Source organism: Aspergillus tanneri, assembly GCF_003426965.1.
Source record: "Aspergillus tanneri strain NIH1004 chromosome Unknown AapTan_3_pilon_pilon_pilon, whole genome shotgun sequence".
Lineage (NCBI taxonomy): Eukaryota > Fungi > Ascomycota > Eurotiomycetes > Eurotiales > Aspergillaceae > Aspergillus > Aspergillus tanneri.
This window is the reverse complement of record NW_022984630.1, coordinates 4,157,546-4,181,727: the sequence shown is the minus strand read 5'-3', so window position 1 is coordinate 4,181,727 and position 24,182 is coordinate 4,157,546. Positions and strand designations below refer to the sequence as shown.

General features: G+C 44.6%; 9 protein-coding genes across 9 annotated transcripts; 4 read left to right on the top strand and 5 right to left on the bottom strand.

The window, feature by feature from the left end:
* Positions 1-205: 205 nt before the first annotated feature.
* On the bottom strand, positions 206-1,620 carry ATNIH1004_005184 (putative MFS monocarboxylate transporter; the record flags this gene model as incomplete). Its single annotated transcript, XM_033569838.1, has 3 exons — positions 206-1,117; positions 1,165-1,402; positions 1,451-1,620. The coding sequence occupies 3 exons, from the start codon at positions 1,618-1,620 to the stop codon at positions 206-208; spliced, it is 1,320 nt and encodes a 439-aa protein (XP_033428644.1).
* A 1,267-nt stretch (positions 1,621-2,887) lies between these two features.
* Positions 2,888-3,481, top strand: ATNIH1004_005183 (flavin-dependent quinone reductase; the record flags this gene model as incomplete). Its single annotated transcript, XM_033569837.1, has 1 exon — positions 2,888-3,481. One exon carries the CDS (start codon positions 2,888-2,890, stop codon positions 3,479-3,481), a length of 594 nt encoding a protein of 197 aa, XP_033428643.1.
* Positions 3,482-3,994: 513 nt separating this feature from the next.
* Positions 3,995-5,380, top strand: ATNIH1004_005182 (uncharacterized protein; the record flags this gene model as incomplete). The annotated part of the gene is made up of 1 exon (XM_033569836.1): positions 3,995-5,380. One exon carries the CDS (start codon positions 3,995-3,997, stop codon positions 5,378-5,380), a length of 1,386 nt encoding a protein of 461 aa, XP_033428642.1.
* Positions 5,381-5,856: 476 nt separating this feature from the next.
* ATNIH1004_005181 (MCT family MFS transporter) lies at positions 5,857-7,199 on the top strand (the record flags this gene model as incomplete). The annotated part of the gene is made up of 3 exons (XM_033569835.1): positions 5,857-5,999; positions 6,048-6,189; positions 6,237-7,199. 3 exons carry the CDS (start codon positions 5,857-5,859, stop codon positions 7,197-7,199), a joined length of 1,248 nt encoding a protein of 415 aa, XP_033428641.1.
* A 161-nt stretch (positions 7,200-7,360) lies between these two features.
* On the bottom strand, positions 7,361-7,831 carry ATNIH1004_005180 (uncharacterized protein; the record flags this gene model as incomplete). Its single annotated transcript, XM_033569834.1, has 1 exon — positions 7,361-7,831. One exon carries the CDS (start codon positions 7,829-7,831, stop codon positions 7,361-7,363), a length of 471 nt encoding a protein of 156 aa, XP_033428640.1.
* A 1,980-nt stretch (positions 7,832-9,811) lies between these two features.
* Positions 9,812-10,034, bottom strand: ATNIH1004_005179 (uncharacterized protein; the record flags this gene model as incomplete). The annotated part of the gene is made up of 2 exons (XM_033569833.1): positions 9,812-9,885; positions 9,953-10,034. The coding sequence occupies 2 exons, from the start codon at positions 10,032-10,034 to the stop codon at positions 9,812-9,814; spliced, it is 156 nt and encodes a 51-aa protein (XP_033428639.1).
* Positions 10,035-11,018: 984 nt separating this feature from the next.
* ATNIH1004_005178 (uncharacterized protein) lies at positions 11,019-12,825 on the bottom strand (the record flags this gene model as incomplete). The annotated part of the gene is made up of 7 exons (XM_033569832.1): positions 11,019-11,428; positions 11,476-11,796; positions 11,843-11,979; positions 12,033-12,450; positions 12,498-12,617; positions 12,664-12,729; positions 12,777-12,825. The coding sequence occupies 7 exons, from the start codon at positions 12,823-12,825 to the stop codon at positions 11,019-11,021; spliced, it is 1,521 nt and encodes a 506-aa protein (XP_033428638.1).
* Positions 12,826-14,329: 1,504 nt separating this feature from the next.
* On the top strand, positions 14,330-16,372 carry xanB (isocyanide synthase xanB; the record flags this gene model as incomplete). The annotated part of the gene is made up of 4 exons (XM_033569831.1): positions 14,330-14,732; positions 14,781-15,157; positions 15,210-15,853; positions 15,907-16,372. The coding sequence occupies 4 exons, from the start codon at positions 14,330-14,332 to the stop codon at positions 16,370-16,372; spliced, it is 1,890 nt and encodes a 629-aa protein (XP_033428637.1).
* A 7,117-nt stretch (positions 16,373-23,489) lies between these two features.
* ATNIH1004_005176 (uncharacterized protein) lies at positions 23,490-23,747 on the bottom strand (the record flags this gene model as incomplete). Its single annotated transcript, XM_033569830.1, has 1 exon — positions 23,490-23,747. The coding sequence occupies one exon, from the start codon at positions 23,745-23,747 to the stop codon at positions 23,490-23,492; it is 258 nt and encodes an 85-aa protein (XP_033428636.1).
* Positions 23,748-24,182: the final 435 nt, after the last annotated feature.

The window sequence follows — 24,182 nt, the reverse complement described above, 5'->3', positions numbered from 1 at the left end:
TCACATAGTTCTCAAAAGAATGCAAATTATAGAGTGAAATACACAGTCGGGTGACCTGACAATAGATACAAGTCTACGTATAATATTTTAGTTGACAACTGAAGGTCAATTAAGGTAGCATCCTACACGGGAAATCCTTCAGGGTTAACATATGCACATTCATTGCTATTATGTAAATATTCACAAGTCTATCTTCTATATACCACTAGCCTCGATATACATCCTTCCTTCGATCATATCGAAAAACAACAAAAGTCGGGTACGCCTGCAAGATCATCGCCCCGACCATCAAACACCCCGCGAAGACCTGCGCACGAATGAACTCGACTTTCTCGAGATCGACCAACGTGCCCGCAATCGGGGTACCCACCAGGGACCCGAACGAACTAATCCCCCACATCATGCCCATGCGCGTACCGAGATAACTCGAGTCTGGACAGAAAGCCGGATGCGCAACGATGGAAGTCGGCGCCGTGACGAACAACCCGCTGAGAAAACCCCAATAGCATGCCCACACGATAAACCCAGGGATATTCGACACGGCCATCCAGCAAAACATGGCGACTGCGCCGGCGATGCTCCCACAGAGGAGGACGGCGATGGGTTTCACACGCGACCCAGCTAGATAGGGAACTATGCGACCGAATGCAGAGGAGCCGTTGATAATGGAGACCATGTAGAATGAGAGGCTTTTGGTCGTGTGTAATGCGACGCGGGAATACGATGCCACGTAAAACACGGGGATGTAATATCCGAGCATGACGCAGGTCAGCGAGACAGATAGGAGTATAAATGGTGGTTCTTTGAATGCCGTCCAGTCAAGCATGCTTCTGACGCGGGTTTTTTGGCCGGGTCGTCGACATAGTACGATGCATGTGATGAGCGCAAGAAAGAGATTGATGAAGCCGATGCAGCGCACTGTCCATGGAAATCCGATCCTGGGTTGCAACTGTCGAAATATGATGGGGAAGACGACACTACCGACGCTGGACCCGATTGATGCGCAGCCGATGGCAATCGGGCGTTTGGTCGTGAAGTACGAGGAGATCACCACGAGCGCCGGGATATATGCGACTCCTCCACCTAGTCCGACGCAAAATCCCTGGGCCAAGATAACCTGGAGCAGTTAGCGCTGGTTTTTGCAGTGGAGAGAAGGTACCGTACCTGATAGTACTGCGTCGATAGACTGGTCATCATGATCCCGAATACCGTCAAGAAACTTCCGCAGACGACCAATACACGCAGATACCCTGAATCAACTAGCGGCCCGGTGACGATACCCACCATGACAATCAGGGTGGCCTGGATACTGCCAATCCATGAGAGTGATGAAGGGGGTTGGTCGCGAAGAAGGGCTGTCTGATAGTATTCTTGAAAAGCGCCATAGGTGGTGATCAAGCCCCTGAATAAGGTTAAAACTTAGAGCTATGGACGAGGACTGAATGCCTACCAGGAATTAGCGAAGACGCAGAACCCAGCTAGTACGCTTAGCCATCCTTCCAAACCACCATTAGGTAAGGGATGTTTAACAGGCTGGTCATGTTTATCTGAAGTTGGGTGTGGCTCTTCTAGCTCGCGGTTGGTATCTTCTCGACACGACACCGATTTCTCAACTGACATGCTCATATCGAATCTAAGCAGCTGCCATAGCAGAATCGAGTCAGAATATCCGGCCGATTCTTAATATTTATTCAAAGGAGACTAGTGATATCCCCGCAGCCCCATGGGGTTTCCATTAGTCATATTGGAGATGCTCGGTTGGATAACCGGCAATTCATGAATTCATGAATTTCCTTACCGAAACCAGATATTGGAGTTAAAGAAGTCCATATTGATCAATTATACAGCATTATTACGAACTCTATATCATCCAGTCCAATGTATATCCATGTTAGGATATTGTCGTGGTACAAGGGATATTGCATCATTGATTCGAAGATGGTGCAAAATATCGGGATGGCATGGCCCGAGGTCGGCTTGCACACGTGGCAGCCTTTGGAGTAATACTCCCATGCAATAGATTCACTATTATTTCTACCAAAATCAATATACAACAAAGAAAATAGTTTTCATTTTCAAAAGAGAATAATATACGCTAATATAGGAGGCGGATGATGATGCAGCCTGATAGAGAAACATTAGAATTTGGGATCCGATGACTCCTAGCGCCTTGGCGAGCGCTCAGCGTCATCCCCCTGAATCCCTTCCATTCCTTAAGATAGTAGCTAGGGAAAGATAGAGAGAGCATGTTGGTGAACTCGTTGATTGTGCAGTCAATACAATTGTTATTGTTATTCTCCCTAGTAGGCTACCAGCGTGTAGCTGGTATAGTGTTCTTCTGCCACCCATTCCTTCCCCTGAGCGAATGATCATAACATAACCGATATATAAATATAGCAGGCGTCTTGCACGACATCAACGCAGTCATAATAGGTTAAAGTTATACACAGTGACATGTTAATATGTTGGAGAACCAAAAATAGCCTATTACACACCAGATACAGGTTTAATGCCCTACATTGATAAAAGCATATTAGTACCTCAGGCATCAACTTAAGCAAGCTTGAAACAGACAAGTCATAAAGGAAGAGTAAACTCTAAGGCTACTGTAATCTAGGTATGCATCATATGAATGCCATAGACACATTAAATACACAGTAAATCCCTGACTGGACATAAAATGCATATATCAAGTTTGTCTATTTTGCTTTCGGAGATACCGGCGATCGGGCTGACTTTTAGGTTTGCTTCGGAGATAAGTCTCGACTTTCAGTATGAGTTTTGCGGAGTGGAATCAATGGTCCGCCGTACACAGGTAATAAAAGGAACAAACCACGAAGTACTAAAGCTAGATTAAACAGAACAGCACAACCATCTTAGCATCAGTATGACTCCCCGAATCGGCTTGATAATTTGTAGTCAGAGGAACCCGCGAGTGGGTCCACAGATCGGGGAGTTTATACGTCAGACGATCCAGGAAACGAATCCCACAACAGAAATCAAGCTGATTGATCTCGCCGTGTGGAACCTTCCCCTGTGCGACGAGCCCTGGATTCCCACGCATATTCAATCAGCCGATCAATACGTGCACCCGCATACGCAGGCCTGGTCGAGGGAAATCTCCTCCCACGATGGCTTCATCTTCATCACGCCGCAGTATAACTGGGGGTATCCGGCGAGTATCAAGAATGCTCTGGATTATCTCTACCATGAGTGGAAGGGGAAGCCCGCGTTGATTGTGAGTTATGGAGGAAGGGGTGGGGGGAAAGCCGCGGCACAGCTGGGACAGGTTCTACAGGGGTTGCGCATGACTCAGTTGGAGAGGATGGTTTCCCTGGCATTTCCTGAGGAGGAGATCTTACTTAGGGGGGCGAAGGGGGAGGATTTGGATTTGACGGGGGAGAGTTCCTTCTGGGGTGGTGAAAAGCAGGGTATCAAGGAGGCGTTTGTTGAGTTGCAGGAGTTGGTACTTCGTAAATAGAGCTTGACTCTTATTTTATATTGCACCTATGTTGATATTAGGAATGTAATAAGATGAGACATCCTATCATAATAAATTCTCCATGCAGTGGAACCTAAGATAAGCAACATATCTTGGGCCAATTATTCTACATAATGACTTACTGTTCAATAGACAATGGGATAATAACTGAAGGTTTTCTTGAAGAGAACTGGATTGCAGGCTTCCCCGCTCCAGAGTAGCTTGTAAAAGCACACTAAGGAAGAAGAGCTGAAATACGCAGCCAATAGGCCTAAGCCCTCGGTTGATCATCTCCAATATAGGATCATGGACAGGACTTACACGGTACAACTGCAGACTCAGTGGGCGATCTGATGACCAAATGTAACATAAGATGCAATGTTCTACACACCATCCAGGGGCTGAACCGTTTGTTGGCAGCTGATGATCACACAAATCCGTCTTCATGGCATGATGCGTTCCAACACCTACATTTCTTTGTATTCACCCAGAATCTAGATAATAGCAGGCTCAATGGTCTGGAAACTCATCAGTGTGCTTCTATTCGTAGCCGCTATTGCAAATGGCGCTTTCTTATCGGAGAGTGATTTCGCCCCTGAAGATACGATCGTCCGCGATGTCTGCATCATTGGAGGAGGCTCGACGGGAACCTACGCTGCCATTCGGTTGAAAGAGCAAGGGAAATCGGTCGCCGTGGTAGAACAACAGCATCTTCTAGGCGGCCACACTGAGACCTTCTATCTTGACAGTGGAGAATATTTCGATTACGGGGTCGAAGGTCTGATCAGCAACGAGCTATCTCGGAACTATTTCCGACGACTGGGCGTGGAATGGCGACTGCTTTTACCAGACACCTTGATCATGGAGAACGTCAATTTCGAAACCGGAAAGCGAGTCCCTCCTCCAGGTGGTGTTCTGGCAACGATCGCGGCGGCAATTCTGTACCGGGGCGTGATTGAGAAATATGACTATCTTCGAAACGGCACGATCAGTCTGCCAGACCCCGTTCCTGAAGAGCTCCTGCGTCCGTTCCGGGAGTTCGTGTCGGAGCATAGAATCGAAGGAGCCCTGAGCTTGATATTCACTTTCTGTCAGAACCTAGGCAATCTCATGGACGTCCCAACTATTTATATCATCCAAGCCTTTGGCATACAGCAAGTCGATGCCATCCTCAGCGGGTTTCTAGTGCCGACAAAAGGAGGATACGAGCTCTACCGCAAGGCAGCAGAAGTTCTCGGAGCCGATGTACTGTACAATAGCAGCGTTGTTCAAACCGAAAGGTCCAGGAGCAGCGTGAAAGTCGTCGTGCAGGATTCAACTGGTCAGTCGACGCTGATTCACGCACAAAAGCTGCTCATCACAATTCCTCCCACCTTGGAGAATCTAAAGGGCTTCGACCTCGACGAAACAGAAACTGGGATATTCCAGAAACTCGTCTATAACAACTACTACGTCGCTGTGCTAAACCACACAGGGATCCCCGACAAAATCAACGTCGTCAACACCAACCCTGACAATGGACCCGGCAGCTTACCGCACATGCCGTATGCATGGCGGCTCCGATACCCTGGAGTATCCGGGTACGTGACCAGCGAGATAATCGGCGATGTGAGCTTTACTGCAAACGATGCGACCGAGCTCATCTTGTCAGGTCTCAGTCGGATGAGAGATGCGGGCACCTACAATGTGACGACGCCTGAGCTGTTGCTGCTTGCAAGCCATTCTCCCGCCACGCCAATGGTGTCGCCTCAGGATATCCAGGATGGGTTCTATCGTCGAATGTATGGGTTGCAGGGGAGACAGAATACGTTCTATACTGGTCGGAGCTTTGCCTCTGATCATTCGCCCATTTTGTGGGCTTATACCGATGCTGTTATTCAATGGATGTCACTGGCTTGACTTACTTTGTTTTGATCATAATAGTATTTTTTTTGTCTCGTTTGGTTGGGTTATGGAGACGGTCGATGATTGGTGATGATTGTTTGTTTCTTTTCTTAAATCCAGGATTGAAAGTACAAATAAAATAAAATAAATTCACCCAGCTAGCACAGACGATATGAGATCTGACTCCAGATGCAAGATAAAGCAACTATTCCGCTGGTCGATCAGTAAATACCTGCAGGTGCCTCAGGCTCCCCCGACAAACCTATGTCCGCACATACCAAGCCTCGGACCCGATCGCAATATTCTCCTATTTGGGATATGTCCGAAGCATTATGGAGAATTTGGCAGAATATATTTGTGTTCGAGTATAGTTCTTGTCATTTCAATAATTTACAAATATATACGATAAATTCATCAACTACATTGAGAACATAAAACAAGATAAGTATAAGACAAGGGAAGAAAGACGAGGAAAAACGGAGTACTCCACCATGTCGAAAGAAAAACAAGTCAACACGGAGGAAAATTCCCCTCCAAAACCAACTTTCCCTGAGGGGGGCTTTAAAGCATGGATGGCAGTGTTGTCATGTTGGTGTGTTATGTTCAACACATTTGGATACATAAATGCCTTTGGGTACTTCTACCTCGTAAAATATTATGTGGCAGCACTGACGTTCCGTAGAGTCTACGAAGCATATTATGGACGCACGCTGCTGAAAAATGAAAGTGACTCCAACATTGCTTGGATCGGCTCGCTCCAAGTCTTCTTCATGTTCTCGGCAGGACTTATATCTGGTCCGATGATGGATCGATACGGACCCAGGGTACATTTGACTCCCTTTATTGTCAAAGCCATGCCTAACTAATCCAGATCATCCTCATTCCATGCTCGTTGCTCTTCGTCGCATCAGTCATGTTGACCAGTCTCTGCAAGGAATACTACCAATTTATCCTTGCTCATGGCGTCCTAGGAGGCCTCACCAACGGCCTCACATACACCCCGACGTTAACAGCCGTCAACCAATACTTCTTCCGTCGTCGACCACTCGCCATGGGAATCGCATCCAGCGGATCCTCCCTGGCGGGAGTGATATTTCCAGTCGCCCTGAACCGCATGTTAAATCGCAGCTCTCTTGGCTTCGGCTGGTCGGTACGCATTCTTGGATTCCTCATGCTCGGACTAAGCATTATCGCCTGCGCATCGATATCCACAAACGTATCGAAACGACGCACGGGGCCGCTCTTCCTTCTCGAAGCGTGGAAACACCCTGCGTACACGGCACAGATAATCGGCCTCTTCCTAGTCTTCTGGGCGGTTTTCGTCCCCTTCTACTTCATCCCGGGCTATGCGCAGTCCATCTCCATCACAGTGGACATGTCATATTATCTCATTTCCATCCTGAACGCAGGGTCCTTGGTTGGTCGACTCCTAAGCGGCGTGGTGGCAAACCGCATCGGGAGATTTAACACGCTATCTGGATCGTCGGTCATCTGCGGGATCTTGATTTTCTGCTGGCTGAGAATCACTTCTCTAGGGGGTATGATTGTGTTTTCTGTGCTGTTTGGGTTCTTCAGCGGGACGGTCATCTCCCTGTTCACCGCGACGATTGCTATGACCGCGCCCAAGCCGAATCAGATCGGTTCTTACATGGGCATGGCGCTGGGTGTTCTCAGTCTCTCCGGGTTGACGGGGACGCCCATCACTGGGGCTATGATTCATAACTATGGGAATTACGATGTGGCGATTATCTTTGCAGGGGTGGCGTCGTTGTTGGGTGCGGTGGTCATTTTTATGGCCAAGGTTCTTTTTGTTGGCGTCAGGGCTGTTGCTTAGCTTTGCTTGCTACCTTTGCTTAGACGTTGCTGACTGGTGGTTGCATGTGGTATATGCTAATAGATGATTCTCATCTTAATAGACATGGTTGTAACCTCTTATATAGATTAATTTCATTACATTCACTCCAAATATAATAACAAGAAATAGAGACCAAAAAGCTAGAAAATATTTAATAAATGCTCAAACACCGTCCAGTATACATCCTTCACAGCACTCTTCCCCACAACCGGATCAGTATGTCCATAACCCTCGACCAAGAACCTACGATAATGCCGCTCTTCAAAAGTCCGTCGCAGAAACTCGTAATCGCGCAGTGTGAACTTGGAATTAAACACCTGATTCTGGCTACTTGAGAGGAGGATCAGAATGCCCTCTAGTCTCTGGAGATTGTCCTTGGTAGCAGAGGCTGAAAACGTTTGGATAATTCCCATGCGGGTAATATGCATTAATATATTTGTATGTGTGCCTGCGAAGAAGGAGTAGATGTTTTCGTAGATACATGGTTCCATAGGAGACCGAAGGCGAAGGGTGTTCGACAACAAGTTGCCGAGGTGCAGATAGCTCGACGGTGTAGAGTAGAGTAGAAATCGCTGGATAGTATCGAGAAGCCGTTGGAATGTGCCATCCATCGTGTCCTGTCCTATTGAGAAGAAGTTTCTGGTGAGATACTTGTGTCCATGGATAAGAAGAGATGTGCGTGCCTTGATGGAATTCTAGTATCCGAATCTCTGATTCATGGAAGACTGAGTTGGCGGTGATGCCGAGAACCTGTCTGTGGTCGATAGTTCCGTTGAGTAGGCCCACTGCGGGGGCCACGGAGCTTGACAATGCGCTACAATGTATGTTAATCGTTCCTCGGTGGTGAGTGATGTATCTAAAGTGGCAGTACATTCTTCGGCTATGGAGGGATAGCTGCTCCAGCGCGTGTAGGAAATAGCATCGACAACCCCCCGATGACTTCTACGTATTTTATAATAGCGCATGCATAGTTCAATAGTAATTATTTAGAATTTCAAGGACACCAGCGAAGGTGTCCCCTTTTTATTTTATTATTATTATCTTTTTACCCCTCCCTTACGGGTATTCCTTGTTTTTTATGTTATTTTTGGGATATTTTGAAATTTTTTGCCTATTTTCCTTGTTAGTTCTGGGGTATGGTCAGCTTTTTTCTGGATTTGCACTTTTTACTTTTTATCATTTAGAAAAAGGAAAAAGCAGGCAAAAGAAAGAGAAAGGAAGGCCAGACTTACCACTGGCTCGAACAGCACGCTGCCGCGCCTAGCCATAGCCAAAGCCACATCCATCCTATCATGAAAAAACATCTTCAAGGCCTTGCGCTCATTCATGTACCGATGAATACGAAAGTGGAGCACCATTCCCCTAGTATTAACTGGATAGGGAAAGAGGAAGTAGATTTCCATCCTATGGTTCTTGAGATCGTTCAGAGCAGACCGGATGAGCTCAATCTCGTTGTCTCATTCATCTTGACAGTGGAGGTACACAAGCCGGCTGACCATGAAGATGCACATATTTTCATAAATGGGCATACGAGATGCCGAATTGAGTTAAGTGGAGGTTGTGATCTGCAGCCAAGGTTAGTAAATTACTTGAGGTCAAAGGGAGAAGAATTGTTGGGGATCGGGGCAAGAAGGATAGTGAAATAAAGGAAGGATATTGAGTGTGTGGTGGTGATGATGCTATTTATACCGTTGACTAGGGTTGGACCTGAAACATTATTCTTCTTTCTAAACGATTGCACTTGTATTTGGAGGAGTTGTTTATATACAAATTGGGATTTCCATCTATTTCATGCTCGGTTCTTTTATATACAGAAATTGTTAACTGTAGAATGTTTAATCCGCAATAAGCCGTATATGGACCGGATAAATCCTTTTTATTAATGAAATCCTAGCTGTTAATGGCTCGTAGCATCATTTGATATTTATGACATAATCCAATGTACCGGAATCACCACAAACCTGGATGAGAGAAAACCATTCTAGCTACATTATATAGAACGGCCACGCAAATTGAGATTCATTGGCTAAATAAATAGAATACCAAATAGTATTCTTCTCCAGCCAACAGTAATACAGAGTTCCTAGAAAGCCAGTATATCGCCATACTCAACCTTGTATCTTGACGAAATATCACACTGAAATCAACCCACAAGTATTCCTACGAATCTGCAATCAAACCCCTTTTCTCACGGCGTCTTAAAACTGAAGTACCATATCCGTTCACTATCAGTGACCTGATAATCTAGATCATACCGTCCCTATGATTCATTTTGGTTCCAATAGGCCTCGTCCGCGTCTTGACTTCTTCCCATAAAATCCAGGCATAGAGCATCGAAGTAGTCTCTTACTGTGCGGATTGCTCTGCTTACTATATTGTCCCAATCAATTTTGCAATGCAAGCAACTTGGGTTCGATGTACTGTCAGGTGAACCTGGACATATCATTGCCACGTCGAATTACTTCAGTCGTGCTAACATAGTGTTAATGCTAGCCTTAGACATATTATCTTCCTAGAGCCAGACTCGAATGCGTCTGAGTTCCTTGACAAAAACACCGTTTTCTCCTTGCAGTCACATCTTGCTTAGTCGACTATACTGCAGATCTCTGCGAATAGCTCGCGATGAAGTTTTGGAGATGGCCGCCCTTTGCGGCGTTGAGCTGTTCTATACCAGATATTGTTAGCATATTGTAGTTGTGTCCGGCAAAGATAGACATGAATTCTGTACTTACGGATGACATGTGGCGGCAAGTGCATTTGGCGCGTATCTGAGGGATTATTCTCGGTGATTTGCCGCGGCAAGTTGTACGCCATGGCCTTGATTACTTCTTGAAAACCCAGTGCACATCGGTAAGCAAAGCAGGGGAAAAGTATTTGATGGAAAAACATCAAGTAGCATTCCTCTGCGTCTACTCGTTTGTCGCTTCTATATCGCCTAGTAAACCATCCGCTGAGGGATGGAGCCGGTCGAACCGATATTTATCACTAGCCATTATGCCAAATTCCTTAGTTTGACACTGAAGTATAAGGGACCACATCCTAAGACAGAGTCGAGTGGACTGTTCGTTGTATGTCCACGCAAGGTAATCGTTTTCTTGTTGTATTCACTCCAGTTATTGCGAAACATTGCCTTGTAGTATGGACTGGACATTTGTAGAGGCTCTTTGTTGACTTCGAAAGCTGTGATCTTGATCAGGTGTCTCTCTTGCTCATCAACAGCCTGGCCTGGTCACCTGAACTGGCTGAGTGTTTGTCATATTCATGTACCACAATATGCAGGTCTATCTGGTCGCTCAGGGACGTGAATTTTATGATAGATGTTTTTGTTGTTGTTTCTTTTGCCATAGACAAGAGTTTATGTTATTTCTGCATCTAAAATCCGGCAGACCAGTTGGGGATATAGTACAAAGACATTCAGTGAAGTCTGATGGAATATTCTCATTAAATTAATACGCCCGGCCGGAAAGTAGCTTACAGAGAATATAAGATCTTGAAACGAAGTGAGCTGAATCATTGCTAGAAGGATCCCAAGGTAGCGGTAAAATGACGTCTTCATTGCAATGAAGGTGAATTTGAATATATATAAGAAATAATAGACAACGCAAGGCCTTAGAACTCTGGCCGCTCAGTGAAGTGGACTAAGTGAGCTAGTTGTCAGTGACTATTAATATTCAACAGCCAGCTGCAGGCTACCAATCAAATGTCTGCATCTTTTAGACATAATGTATTGTTGCTGGATCTATGATATCTAAAATACAGTAGAGATAGAATGAAGCCTAAACTTAACACGATCAATGACTAGAGACAAGCATTCTTGAGATAATCCTGCCAGTCTTTCCCAACGCAGCCTGTATAGAAATCGGGACGAATCACCACGACTCCTGGTTCGCTTTGTGCCCATAAGGCACTATACGTAGGGATGCTGTCTTCAGTCACTTCAGAGTCTGAACGAATCCTCCAGAACTCAGCAACGTCCTGATATTGTTTCATTGCCGCAAAATCTGCTGCGTCCACCTTGTCACCCAGGAAGAAAACGACAAACTTCCCGTATCCAAAGAGAGTGTATAATCTTCTTTCCTCTCCGACCTTACAGGCGCAATTAGCTGACAACGCAATGACCTTCAAATCCGGGCAACGGTATCCGGCAACGAAGTCCCCGTCTTGAGAGGCCCGAACCACCGTACTTGGAGGGTAGGATACTCCCATTCCTATTCAATTAGCTTCCATAAGCTCATGAAAAAATGATTCTTCTCACCTGTGATGTAACCGGCATTTCTCTCGATCGCCTCCACATACTCCAATGCCGGCTTCACGGTCGTGCGCACCAACGTTGCAGCTACCCCAATGACACCGGCTGCTACAGCACGTCGTTCAGCATCATATGTACGAAGAAGCTGTTCTCCTCCAAGGCCCTTCACGGCAAATGCAAGACGCCACGTCAGGGCAAATGCGTCTGCAATACCTGTGTTGAGCCCCTGACCACCGTTGACGGCATGTACATGTGCAGCGTCACCAGCGAGAATGACTCGGCCATGGTCGGACTGCGAAATAAATGACTCCGCAATGCGTTCCTTGACTTCAAGAGTGTTAGTATGGGCTTTATTGGGCTGGCGCATACATACTCTCAAAAGTACTGAACCATTCTGTCTTCACGAACCGCACCGTGTGAGGGGCCATGTGTTCTCGGATTGACGCTTCGGCGTTTTTCTGTGTGACTTCCCCGTCGAGAAGGATATAAAATCTGGACATGCCGCGCTCTCTAAACCCAATTGTCAGGGTATTGTATCTCACTGGCTTGATATAGATAATTACCTTGGAATCCATGCCACGCGCCCTTGTCCGTTCACCTGAAAGGTGATAATCTCCGGACAGACAGGAAAGTCGGTTTCAATGAATGTGTCCAGCACAGCCCACACCATCTCAGGTTTTGTCCCCGTAAAGGGGATATTGAGTGTTGAGCGAACGAAAGATCGCGCACCATCTGCAGCGACAAGGTATTTTCCTACAAAAGTTTCCCCTTTGTTCGTAGTGACGGACGCACCCGTAGCTAACTCGGTGATATCGACGACGGTGCTTCCGTAGTCTACTGCGACATCTAGTTGTTCCAGAAGAGCAGCTTCCACTCGTGGTTGACCGATCATGAGGAAGTTGGGTCTGTGTGTGTGTTTGAGGGATGTCCACCAGTGATTTTGACGGGAAGTAAACTGGCCCGCTTCGTAGGTCGAGCTTGCTAAAGAAACCATTAGAGCCGACTGAAACAAAGAACAATCCACGTACTATTGCAGGTTATTCCCTCTGGTAGGAGTTTGCCCAAGGTTTTTGAAACCTCCAGAAACTGTTGAGTACGCGCATTGAGGGCGTCGGCGCGACCCAGGTCCAGAGGCCCTTCTTTGGCATCTAACTAACATCAGTATTTATTCAATCCGGCTGATGATGGTCTTACCGATAATGCGCACTGTGAGGCCTAATGAGCGAGCGAGAACAGCAATTGCAAGACCGGTTGGTCCACCTAGCTTTGTTAGTACCGCCAATGTTGCTGTGTTTGGAGCTATTTACCTCCAACAATTACCAAGTCAACGTTGTTGTTGTCTGAGCCGATCGACATGGTGTGTTAACGTAATTAATCAAGTATGAATCTCGAGTGCAAAAATTCCAGTAAGTGAACAGGATGCTAGCAGTCGCAGTACGTCTACTTTAATAAAGCAGAATACAGTGCGGAATACTTCCTGGATCACTAATACCCTTACCCCTTGCAATTTAGGCGATCAGGCAACTACGATAACGCCACTGCAGCGGATCTGATACAAGGACTAGATGAAGTCATAGCTAGTGTGTTCATGGTATAGACTACCGGTCTCTTGGCAGCTCTGGACTGCGCCTCGTATACGGAGTACCAGCAGTCTAGACCATAAGTGAGTGGCCTGGAGCATAATCCTACCAGTGCAAATCCTTGGCATGTTTTTTCCTGGTTTGGTTTCAGACGCAAATTCCAATCTTTCTTCCGTGAATAAAGGGTCTTGAAATGACTCTGACTGGCCGTGAAAAAAGGGTTTTAAAGTGATACACTAACGGGCTGAAGACTGCATGACCCACACAATAGAATGTATGGTTCTGACCCTGAGTCCCTGACTAAACCTACGTTGACCCTCTGAGTCGTGTTTGATGAGCACGGCGAAATTCCGCACCCTTTAAGTATTGTTTTGCCACGTGGTAGGAGTCTAATTCATATCTCTGAGACTCAGGCATTCCAGGGTATAGCTAGGTATGGGATAAACTAGTTATATATTGGGATCTACCTATTATTTTCCTTATGCGTACTCTTAATTAAAGCTTGTACCGGGACCGGGGCTGACTTTCCTATTAAGGTTTTCATCGGGTTCGCTGATGTACCTTGCGGGTGAGAAAGGCAGCTAGGGTCCTTAGCTTTTAGCTAGATTTATGTGTCAGCCGATAGTAATCAGACTACACAGCCACGCTATGTCGAATGCGTCCGGACACGTGTCAGAGGCCTCGTTCTAGGTGTGGTTGAAAAGTCTTACCATAAATACCCAAAACCGTTTCAGGCACCCGTTGAGAACAAGATAAGATTAGGATAAGGCTCGGATGGACCCGCCAAGACCGCTGAACCTTCACTAGGAACCATATTAGAAATCCTTAACGTGCTTGCATGAGCAGGACGGTGGCATTCCGCACCCTTTACTCAGCGCATCTGAAGCGCATATGCAACTTTCGTAACTGCCCGCCCAACGTGTCAGTGGTTTCTAGTTTCTAGTACCAAATGCTATCGACTGGGAAGCTGGATAGCTCCACTATGGCACCACTGCAGGATGGTGAAAAGTCGATATGAGACGCAAATCAGGGGCAGGAATGACATGAAAGTGGACTATACCAAGGTCCTGGACGTGAAATGACCCTCTTGGCTGGGCAAGGATGATGTGGTGCTTCTGAGCCACGATGCAGTGTCTACGCCACCGTCGGGCTTCCGTTGGATATGCGTCGGAGTATATAACATGGACTTCGGCCGGGTTGCCGATTGGTGTACATCAGCGATCGAGTTTAAATCATCATAACTACTTAACTTACTACCTGTGATACTATACTGTGCCAAAATGGTCCGAAGATTGTCTAGCTCTCGTGCTTCGTCTTCTGGCATGTCTCTCATGCAAGACAACTTCAATGAGACTGCTTTACAGAAGGCTTGCGAGATCCTAGACGTGCTCAACCGTTACCGTACTGTGCTCCCGTCTGAGGTCGAGGATCGAACCGACGAAGGAAATCTACGATTCCTATCAATCATATACAGCCGGGTGCGCGCGCAAAAACCAATCCAGTTAGTGCTACCTGCCTTTCCTTTCAAGTCGCCAAACCGCAAGAGCAAAACCCTAGGATGTCTACCGGACAAGGGAGAGCAGGTGGCCATGGCCCATTTGAATGGGCTTTGCTCTGCAGTCTCTGATGTGTATACTCCTGGGGCCGAGCTTACAATCGCTTCTGATGGCCTGGTATACAACGGTAAGTGACTTGACTTGAGCCTACGTACACCAGATACTAACTAGATAGATCTCCTCGGAGTCTCTGACAGAGAAGTATGGGAATATGGCCAGGCGCTGCGCGTGATGGTCAAGGAAGAGGGCTTCGACCATATCCGATTCGTGCATCTGCGCGATATTCTCTACATGGTGGATGATGTTCCATTGGACGCGACGCGCTATGAGGAGAAAGCGCCAGAATTCCGCGATTCTCTGATCCGCAACCACACTCTTTCAGATAGCGATGTCAATGCCCGGATCGCTTCAGATGAAGACGTATGCACCACGTATCGTGGATATATCAAGTTTCTCACGAAAGATCTGGGCCACACAATGGAGGAATGCTCGAAGAGTCAACATAAGAAGAAATGCGAGCAGATTGCTAAGAAAATGATTGTCCGCGGAGCGGTATGCATACTCGTCCCCTCTACGCTGTTTCATGCTTGCTGACACGGTATAGGCGTTTGCGGCGGCGATCGCGAAATCATTCCCTGAGCATGTACGACTGTCGATACATCCATCGAATGGATCGAAGAAGATTTCCATCTCCGTTCTACCGCAGACGGTCCTCCCCATCACTCCTTGGCATTCGTCACCATCCTTCAGTGTGGATGGACGGATGAAGTTCCAGCAAAGAGAGGTGTTCGATAGCGACGAGACCATGGAACTGGTGTACCGGAACGGACAGCCTTGGTGCTATCGCGAAAAGAACGAACTTTTTTCCTGGTCGATGGATGTAATCTTCGAACCTAACTATCCCTGCGGAATGACCATTAAGCCTGTCAAAGGCACCAAGCCGTCCATCACAGAAGTCGATATGCAAAAGGCCCGGCGCCTGGCGCAGGAAAACTCTCCAATCATTCTGCGAGGATTTGCCGATACACTCGACCGGGACGTATTCGTCAAGAAGGCTGAGGAAATGGGTACTCCACTGGAATGGAAGTTCGGGCTTATCCTAGAGGTCAAAGACCACGGGTCCGACAGTCAGGGATTGAACAATGTTCTCTCTGCGGAATGGATGCCATACCACTATGATGGTCTATTCAAGGTGAAGAAGGAAAAGGATGCCGATGGTAAAGAGAAATTAATTTCACTGCCTCCAAAGTAAGCTCCTACATCTCTTACCAATTTATCTATTTTACTAAATCTCCAACCAGATTCCAAGTCTTCACCTCAACCACTCCATCTCCCAAAGACTCCGGGTTCACACTGTTCGCGCCATCTCATCTGATCTTCGACCATCTCCCAAGTGACCTATCCGTAGGTGACCTCCAAAAACTGACCTGGCGCGTCCAGACCGCTTCATTCGACGAAGCCGTGATTGAGAACCTCCCTCTCGTCATTCCTCATTTCGCAACAGGTCGACCCTGTCTGCGATATCACGAGCCCTGGCCACAGGAGAAAACTCGCTTCGATCCGACATACGTGACAATCGACGGGGTGGAGGATTCTGCAGCGCTGTGCGACATTATCGACTCACTTCTACATGATCGACGAGTGTGCTACTGGCATGCTTGGGAAGAGGGAGATTTCCTCATCAGTGATAATGTGAGTATGATGCATACGAGGAGTTCATTTGAGAGTCGTGCCGATCGGTGCTTGAGACGGATTCATGTGGATTAGTTGGTATGTTTGGATAGTGTATATTCGGATAGTGTACGTTTGTATGTGTTAATTGTTGGTGCTACAAGTACGATTTTGCCATTGTATTCTAGAGTAGAAAATGATAGACTTTGCATCATCATCTTAACATCGAGTACTCTAAACATCCTCCTCAGAAACAAATGGTCATATTCTATTCCAGACGTATGTACAATAGTATCCACAATAAATCCGAAGCTACAACATGAACAACCCATTAAATACCCCTGAAGCAGCTCTCTTGTATTAACCAATCAAAGAAGGTATATCAAACCCCGTAACAAGATAAGCCCGAGCGCGGAAAAATTCCGAAGTCGGACACTAGGAAATCTCCGACTCAAATGGCCCCTTGTCTTGTAAACTTTTAGCGTATTTAGTGCCTTGGCGGTCTAGGCAAATTTTATTGGTCTATGCAACCACCGCTTTAATAGTTTTGCAGACAGAATCCTTAAGATGTTTAATATGGGGCGGACAAACGAGGGATAGAGCCATTCTACTGGTTTGTCATTTCAATATTCCCCACACCTACAATAAACGGCACATCCCGGAACGAAAACTTTGCAAACCTGGGAGTTTCTCCATTATCCCCTCTCCGGTGAACTTGGTCAAAATAGCGCTTTTTTTGGCCTTAGCATTTACAATATTACCAAAATAGGAAAGGTCCGCGATATGATTAGCTGAAACAGTTCACCGCTTTGACCAGGGTTAAAACCACTCGCTAGCCACTGCTAAAATACAATATCTTTATACATATATAGTATATATTTGACGTTGAAAATATGCAGAATAACTTATATTTACTAGCCAATTATATCTCTGTATTCAATATAGAATTGATTATTCAGTGCCAGAATAAAATAATTCGCTGCAGGAGCACCTAGAGTAAGGATAGCAAAGATAAACATTACACGCAGAGCAAGTCCAACCACTGCAAGGAAGTTGCCTAAGTCTTTGCAAGTGCTCGCCTTTTACATGCTTATTAACTTGATAAGTACACCAGAGACATCTTGCATGTTTTTCTGCTTAAATTAGTGTATGTTTTACCGCTAAATTTAAACAGATTAGTAGTAGATCTGTGGTGGCCTTTTACTTGCGGGGATTGTCGGCATGTTGGAATAAGCTCTGGTATAACTTCCTACGGAATTAAAGCTGGGAAAAGGTCTGTTTTTAATGCTCCTGTCTACTTATATAGTGTATTCTGTATGCGTTAACGACAGCGGTATTAATAATCTAATAGAATAAAGGCCACCAGCTGTGGAAAGTTGGACGGTGGCTTGTATATTTTGCACGCAGTTAATTGGCAATATCAACCCCTCCCATAAAGTGATTATAATTATTAATAATAGCTGGAATAGGCAGTTCTTTTATTGCCTTACTGTTAAAAACAGGGCGTGTAATCTGTGCACTGGTAGAGATTTTTAATAAATGCTTTCTCTCCCGTTTTATAAGGTCTTCTGTCTTGTCAACTTTATGAACCGTTAACAAGCCAGTAACAAGATTATTATCTTGCCAGGCGAAGCAAAGAATATTATTAACAGTTATAGCACATATTGTATTCCATTGTAGGGCAATTTTAAGCTTTTTTAAAGTCTGTATAAGCAGGGGAAAATCCTTTTTTTTTGCACGTGTTATCCCACATGCACTAATTTCTTAATCTTGCAGGGTTTTAAAAGGCCGATGCTTGTAAAGTAGTTATCTAGATAAATAATATAGTGCCTTTCTTTTTTAGGAAGTTGTTTAAGCAAATAAAGAACCATTAAACCTGTAAGTGTCAGGTATTTATTTTTAACAACTTTGTAAAGGCTCTTGGCATGGCTTGCTGGGGTAAAAGTATATATATAGCCATGATCTGCGAGGGAGAAGAGTTTATATCCCTATATAAAAAAAGCACTTCTTATTAGAAAGTATTAATAAGATATTGCACTTTCTTACCTGCAGGATTGGCTTATTTAGCATCTTAAAAGTGTGTAACGATCTTCCAAAGCATTTTATTATAGTCTTCTTAATAAAGATTTTTAAAGAAGGTTCATAAATTTACATGCTTGCAATTCGGAAGCAAGATAATGTGGATTAAGTTTATACTACTAGATATCACCAACCCAGTTAATATTCATATTTATCTTATCTTGAATAGTCAATTCCCGATCCAATAGATCTCGAGGCCAAGGATATAGCTCAGGCGTAACAGAGGAGATATGGAGATAGCGCTTTAACTGCTTAAATCGGATAAGACTAAGATAAAAAGAAATTATATGGACTGGACCCTTTCTAATATCCTGCTGCTAATATAACTTAATTTAAGGTTCTTTATAGACTCCTATATACATAAGAGCCCCAATAAAAACATTTATTTTGTTTAATATTGTTGGATACCATGGTCTTGCTCGCTTAGATGGATCCTTACAGGATCGCTGTACCTCCGTACATTTATTAGTATTCTCCACAACAGTCTTCCATAGCGAATCAGGTAAAAATTGCTTGAATAGTGATACAGGGCTGTCTGTATCCACATTTGGTAGTATTTTAAGTACAGATGGCTTTATTTTCATAGCTTTAAAATAGACAGACTCGGGCGATGGGATGCTTTAATTATATCCTGTGCCGGCATGTTTTTATAGGGATTTTCAGCTTTCTTTCCTTTGCTCTAATTGGCCGATTCAATAATATATTGATTGACATTCCCCTGGCTATCTGGGACTGACTGCGAAGGGGGTGGTGTGGCAGGTAAAGGAGGCATTTTTTTATGGGATATTAGGTTGTTGTTTACCGCGACTGTACGCGTTCTACATGTTGGATGCAGTTACGGCAGAATAGTTGGGCGGTCATAGCTCTAGCCAATTATAATTTAATGCTCTGCCAAGGCGCTATTTTGACCAAGGTCACCAGACGAGGGGATAAAATATATGTCGGCCAGCTGAATACGCGTATGAGCTAGTATCACTGATCTATGGATAAGGATCCATCTATATTGAAGGTAAGGTCTCTGACTATCTGAATCTATCTGGGAGAACTGAATAAAAATGGTCACAAAGGAACAAAGTCGGACCGAGCGGATGCTGAATAATTGTAATATAGACCCATTTTGGTCGACAATATAGAACTCACTGACTGAATGAGCTATGCTGCATATTCGACTGCTGGCCGAGTTTCTGACACCATTAGTATAGCCTTGCATGCTCCATACATTTTTCTCCACATTTTTATTTATATGGATCTAAGATACCTATACTATACTAGGCAACAATGGTCTGTCCCTGTGGCATATAAAAGATAGACTGTAAAGGGCTGGAGCCCATTTGACCTCTCGGGCCAATGGCCCTATTATCCCTATTGTCCCTATTGTCCCTACTGTCCCTACTGTCCCTACTGTCCCTTTTGGCCCTGTTGGCACCTTTGGCCCATCGGCCCTCGATCCATATGTCACGTGACTTTTCAGGTTGTTTGTTTAACGCTCATTTCCTCTTCCTTTCTTCCCTTCTTCAACGATTCCTTCTTGTACATAACCTATCTCATAGGTTCTATGGGTTCAGCCCTTGACATAGACCCTCAGTTGTGGTCTTGGACAAATGGAGACATGCTATGCTCGATGTATTATTGAAGATGAATGGAACTTGGAGTAAATTGCTGGTTATGCTGTCACTTGCAGAGCATAACCTAATACAGTAGAACCCAGTTAAATGCAATCATTTTAGACCGCCTTTCTGGATGCATTTAGAAGATTATTCCATATATCAAATTTCCATACAAAAAAAAAGACCATATATCACTTCGATACCGCTTTTACACTTTTTCTTTAATAAAAACCCCTCATGGCGCCGCAAAAGCCGAATATAGTCCTTGTTTCCATTATTTGGTTGCTCTTCATAGAGAGGAAGCTTTTATAAAGTATCCAAGGCATGGGAAACAGCTACCTGCGATAGAACTTGGTGTTCTTTATTGTTTTCATTGCAATCAACCTCATTATATGCACCACATTGAGCATAATAAACTTATTATTCTCTTCTATCTGGTATTTGCAAGCTTTACCTATTTATAAAGCCCCTTTTCTTGCTCTAGCTAGTGTTCTATTCGAGTCCGTTTATTGTCAAGCTTGTAATCTTCGATTTCGCGGTCAAAAAAGGCAAATTTTGAGATCGTTCGAGAGATAGTGGAAGGATCAAACCGGCGATGATATGTCTCTTCAAACCGTGTTTGAAATGCTAAATTATTTAGATATCTCTTTAATTTATGTTAAGCTCGTAGAGCAGCGCGTTGTTGGTGGGTAATTGACAACTCTAAATAAGATTAAAATTAGCCTTTTCCGCACTCTTATAAAATGCAATTTTATATGCGAAAGATGATGCTGGATTGCATCTTGTAGACAATAGAGTATAATACGATTTGTATGGGAAATCAAATTGGCCACCGTAGCCACTTGCATTTAGTGGAGTATTGCAATTAAGGAGGTTGCATTTAACCTGGTTTATTGTAGAATGTATCTCAAGAGTGAAGAACATTGACTATTCATTATATCTTTAATTCATGCTAGAGGCCTACACCCAAAGATTACTTTCTATTAAACGGGCCTTTAAGGACTTATAGCCATTTCAACATTCCCTCAGAGATAAGATAAATATTGGTGTATGTACAACTTGGTATGCTTGGAATCTACAATCACTAGGCCACAATTTTAAAATCAAACTCGTCTATTTCCCCAAATCGAGACAAAGTGTTTTAACTGTCATAAAATCTACTACATGCAACATCTCCTGTATACATAAAAATCAAACGTAGTATCCACTGACTGCTTCAAGTGTAACAAATCTAGTGGTGTATACACATATTTAAAACATCCTTACAAACACAAATCAAGTACTGTACCACCACACAAATGCATCAAAACCAACGTCATTCCCAGTCCCATGGAAAACAGAACACAAGCATCCTAGCGTCGACTCGCCATGCATGTCATCACCATCTCATTGGCCGTGCCTCACCGGTACCCCGTTATCAATCAGTGTGATTGTAGTATAAACTGTGAAACATTGTAACTGGTTGTATATTGGTGCCCAATACTCGGTATGACATACTGGTCGGTGAGTAACTGATGGCTCTAGTATAGTACTCAATGCCTTTTCTTGTTGCATCTGATAGGCTTTATATATAATACACATACTTGCATACATATAGCATAGATAATATTCTAAAATAATTCATTACCAATATCAATAAAGTTATAAAAACGATAAGAATAATTGATCAGTAATCTCAAACTAGCTAATATCATGCCAACTCAAGCCAGAACCCATCAGATATCAAAACAACAGACTTGGCCTCGAAATGGACGCCATCCTCCGTCAATGCAATGCAACCGTTTCCCATGATGCTAAGGTCGTCGGTCGTATTATCGGGACGATCCGCTACCCGTGCTTTTGGAGCTCTGTTCTTTCTCTATCCGAGTTAGTTAATACTTGTATAGGAGGCTAAGGCTACCTTTCGCTTGTTTGATTTGTTTAATGGTGTCATTGTGGAGTTTTGTCCATTGGGCTTGGTATTCAGCTAGGCTGGGTTGGGTGTCTTTTCCTGAGGTGGTGGATTTATCCATTGTATTATGTAGATGGTTTGACGAGATACTGTGGATTCAATAGATTCACTTGAGGTTTAGGAGGAGATTCTGTTTAGCAAAATGTAGAGGAGATCGAAGGGGAAACGAAGCTATTTATCATCGCGAGGTGCAGGTCAACCAGATTGACTTTGACGAAGCCATGTGGCCGTGTTAAATTTTCTTTTTTCTTTTTTTTTTCTTTAAAACAAAGGATAAAAAAAATCTGTTAGCGTAACCAAAATCCTGTTAGTATAATCCATTTGTCTACGGAGTACCAAGTCTGGTCTATCGAAAGTTCCCTTGCATTCCGGCATCAATCAAGTGGAACAGGCCTGGCCAGCCGATTGGCCGGGGAAGACTGCAGTATACCTTGCTCCGTACCATGAAGACATCCAGGCCATTGGAAGCAGGCTGCCGAACGACAGATCTGCGGGACGAAACACGTAGTTCGCATGTTTAGGCTGTGTGACGGACTGTCGGGAGACAAGGTACTGAGGTGATTGGTGGTTTACTCTCCGATGTTAATGCATTCCGATAGTTGAGTGCCCAAGATATGGAATATAGATATAAGTAAATATATATACTTAATACATATATATATATACATATATATTCATATATTATTATACATACATAAATAGAGAGAAACAATGACAAGTCAATATGATATAAGTCCAATCGGATGATCACAGTCAGAGAGCAAAGTATACACCGCCATTACTGACATACAACGATCTCGATCGGGCAAAAGGTCGCCGGAACGACGGACGACTTCCCGCCGGATCAAAAATCCCGACTTTTGTTGTCCTTTCCATCATCTGACGCCACCATCCACCATCCCCGTCCCTACCGGTGGAAATCTCCCATCCCTACCATCCAGACAGCTGGCCTCCGTGGAACATGAAAGGATCAAGGAACAAAGATTCCGAATCACCGTCGCATGACCGACCGCACTGCAGTCCTGTGCCGGCTACGTCATAGAATCGTGCGTCGCGCTAAGGGCGGAAATGATTATTCCTCTTACTTTTCACTGGAGATGTTATGGATGGATGGCGTCAGATGAACGCTGAGGAATACCTGATCAATTGGTGGACCATCTAATGAGAATATAACACTAACTTGTCTTCCATCTATTGTTTGTCTCCCGCATGGATGAGGGGAGGGGCAGACAGGCCGACTGTCATATCGATGCCCAAGCACTAGGTAGGCACTGTAGCCCAGATGACCTGCAGCGAGAGCAAGTCAAGTGAATGAAGATCTCATCTTTCCTTCTCCTCTGGTTGGTCCTCCATACTGTACCCACTGTGTGGAATGAGTCTACAACTATTGATCCTAGAGGTATATTCCGAAGTAGATGCAATGTGGTGGGATTATACTTCCGTTGCATATTTGACCAGGGACAGAATTTGTGATACATGATATAGCGGTCAACCTTTTAGCCAACAGACACCACAAGGGCCAGACAAACTCCCCATCAACATCCAAACAAACAACTCAAGAATAATATGATCACGATCACTCGGAAGGAAACCAAGTTCCAGCAGATTCATACTCCTTCTGTCCGCGCTCGTATTCCTCGCGACCAGATTTCTTCCACTCCTTGGAACCGGTCATATTGCCAATCGACTCGGTCAGAGAGCCCTTGAGGGAATGGTACTGGCCGGCGATCTTGCTAGGATGGTCGCTGGTGCCTGGCATGGATTGTTGGAGGTTTTCGGCCTCTTCCGAGGCTTTGGTTTTGGCGGATTCGACTTGTTCTGATCGGGTAGGCATTCTTATCACTTGTATGGTGTGTAGTATTTATTTATGATTGTTAGTACTGTAGATCTAGTGGATAGGCGGGGTTTATATAGTCGATGACGTGGGTGGCCACATTGACATCATGAGTATGTCAACTCATGCATGAATAAGGTTCTGCAGATAAACTCTGTATTTTCTCATAGCTATACATCCATGGATAGCTCTATCGTTGTGTGATCAACAAAATATAATACAATTTGTATAGTAATAATATGACAGAAACTCACAAGACTATTCCTGAACTCTTTCGACTTTCTTAATCCTGGTCTTGACTCCAAAGATCATACCGGTCCGAGATACCCGTTTGTGCCTGAGGTATCACCTCACTCTACTTGCGGCAGTACAGCTAAGTTGCCTATAGGCAAAACTTAATACTATCATATACTATACTCCTCGCGGAATTCCCGC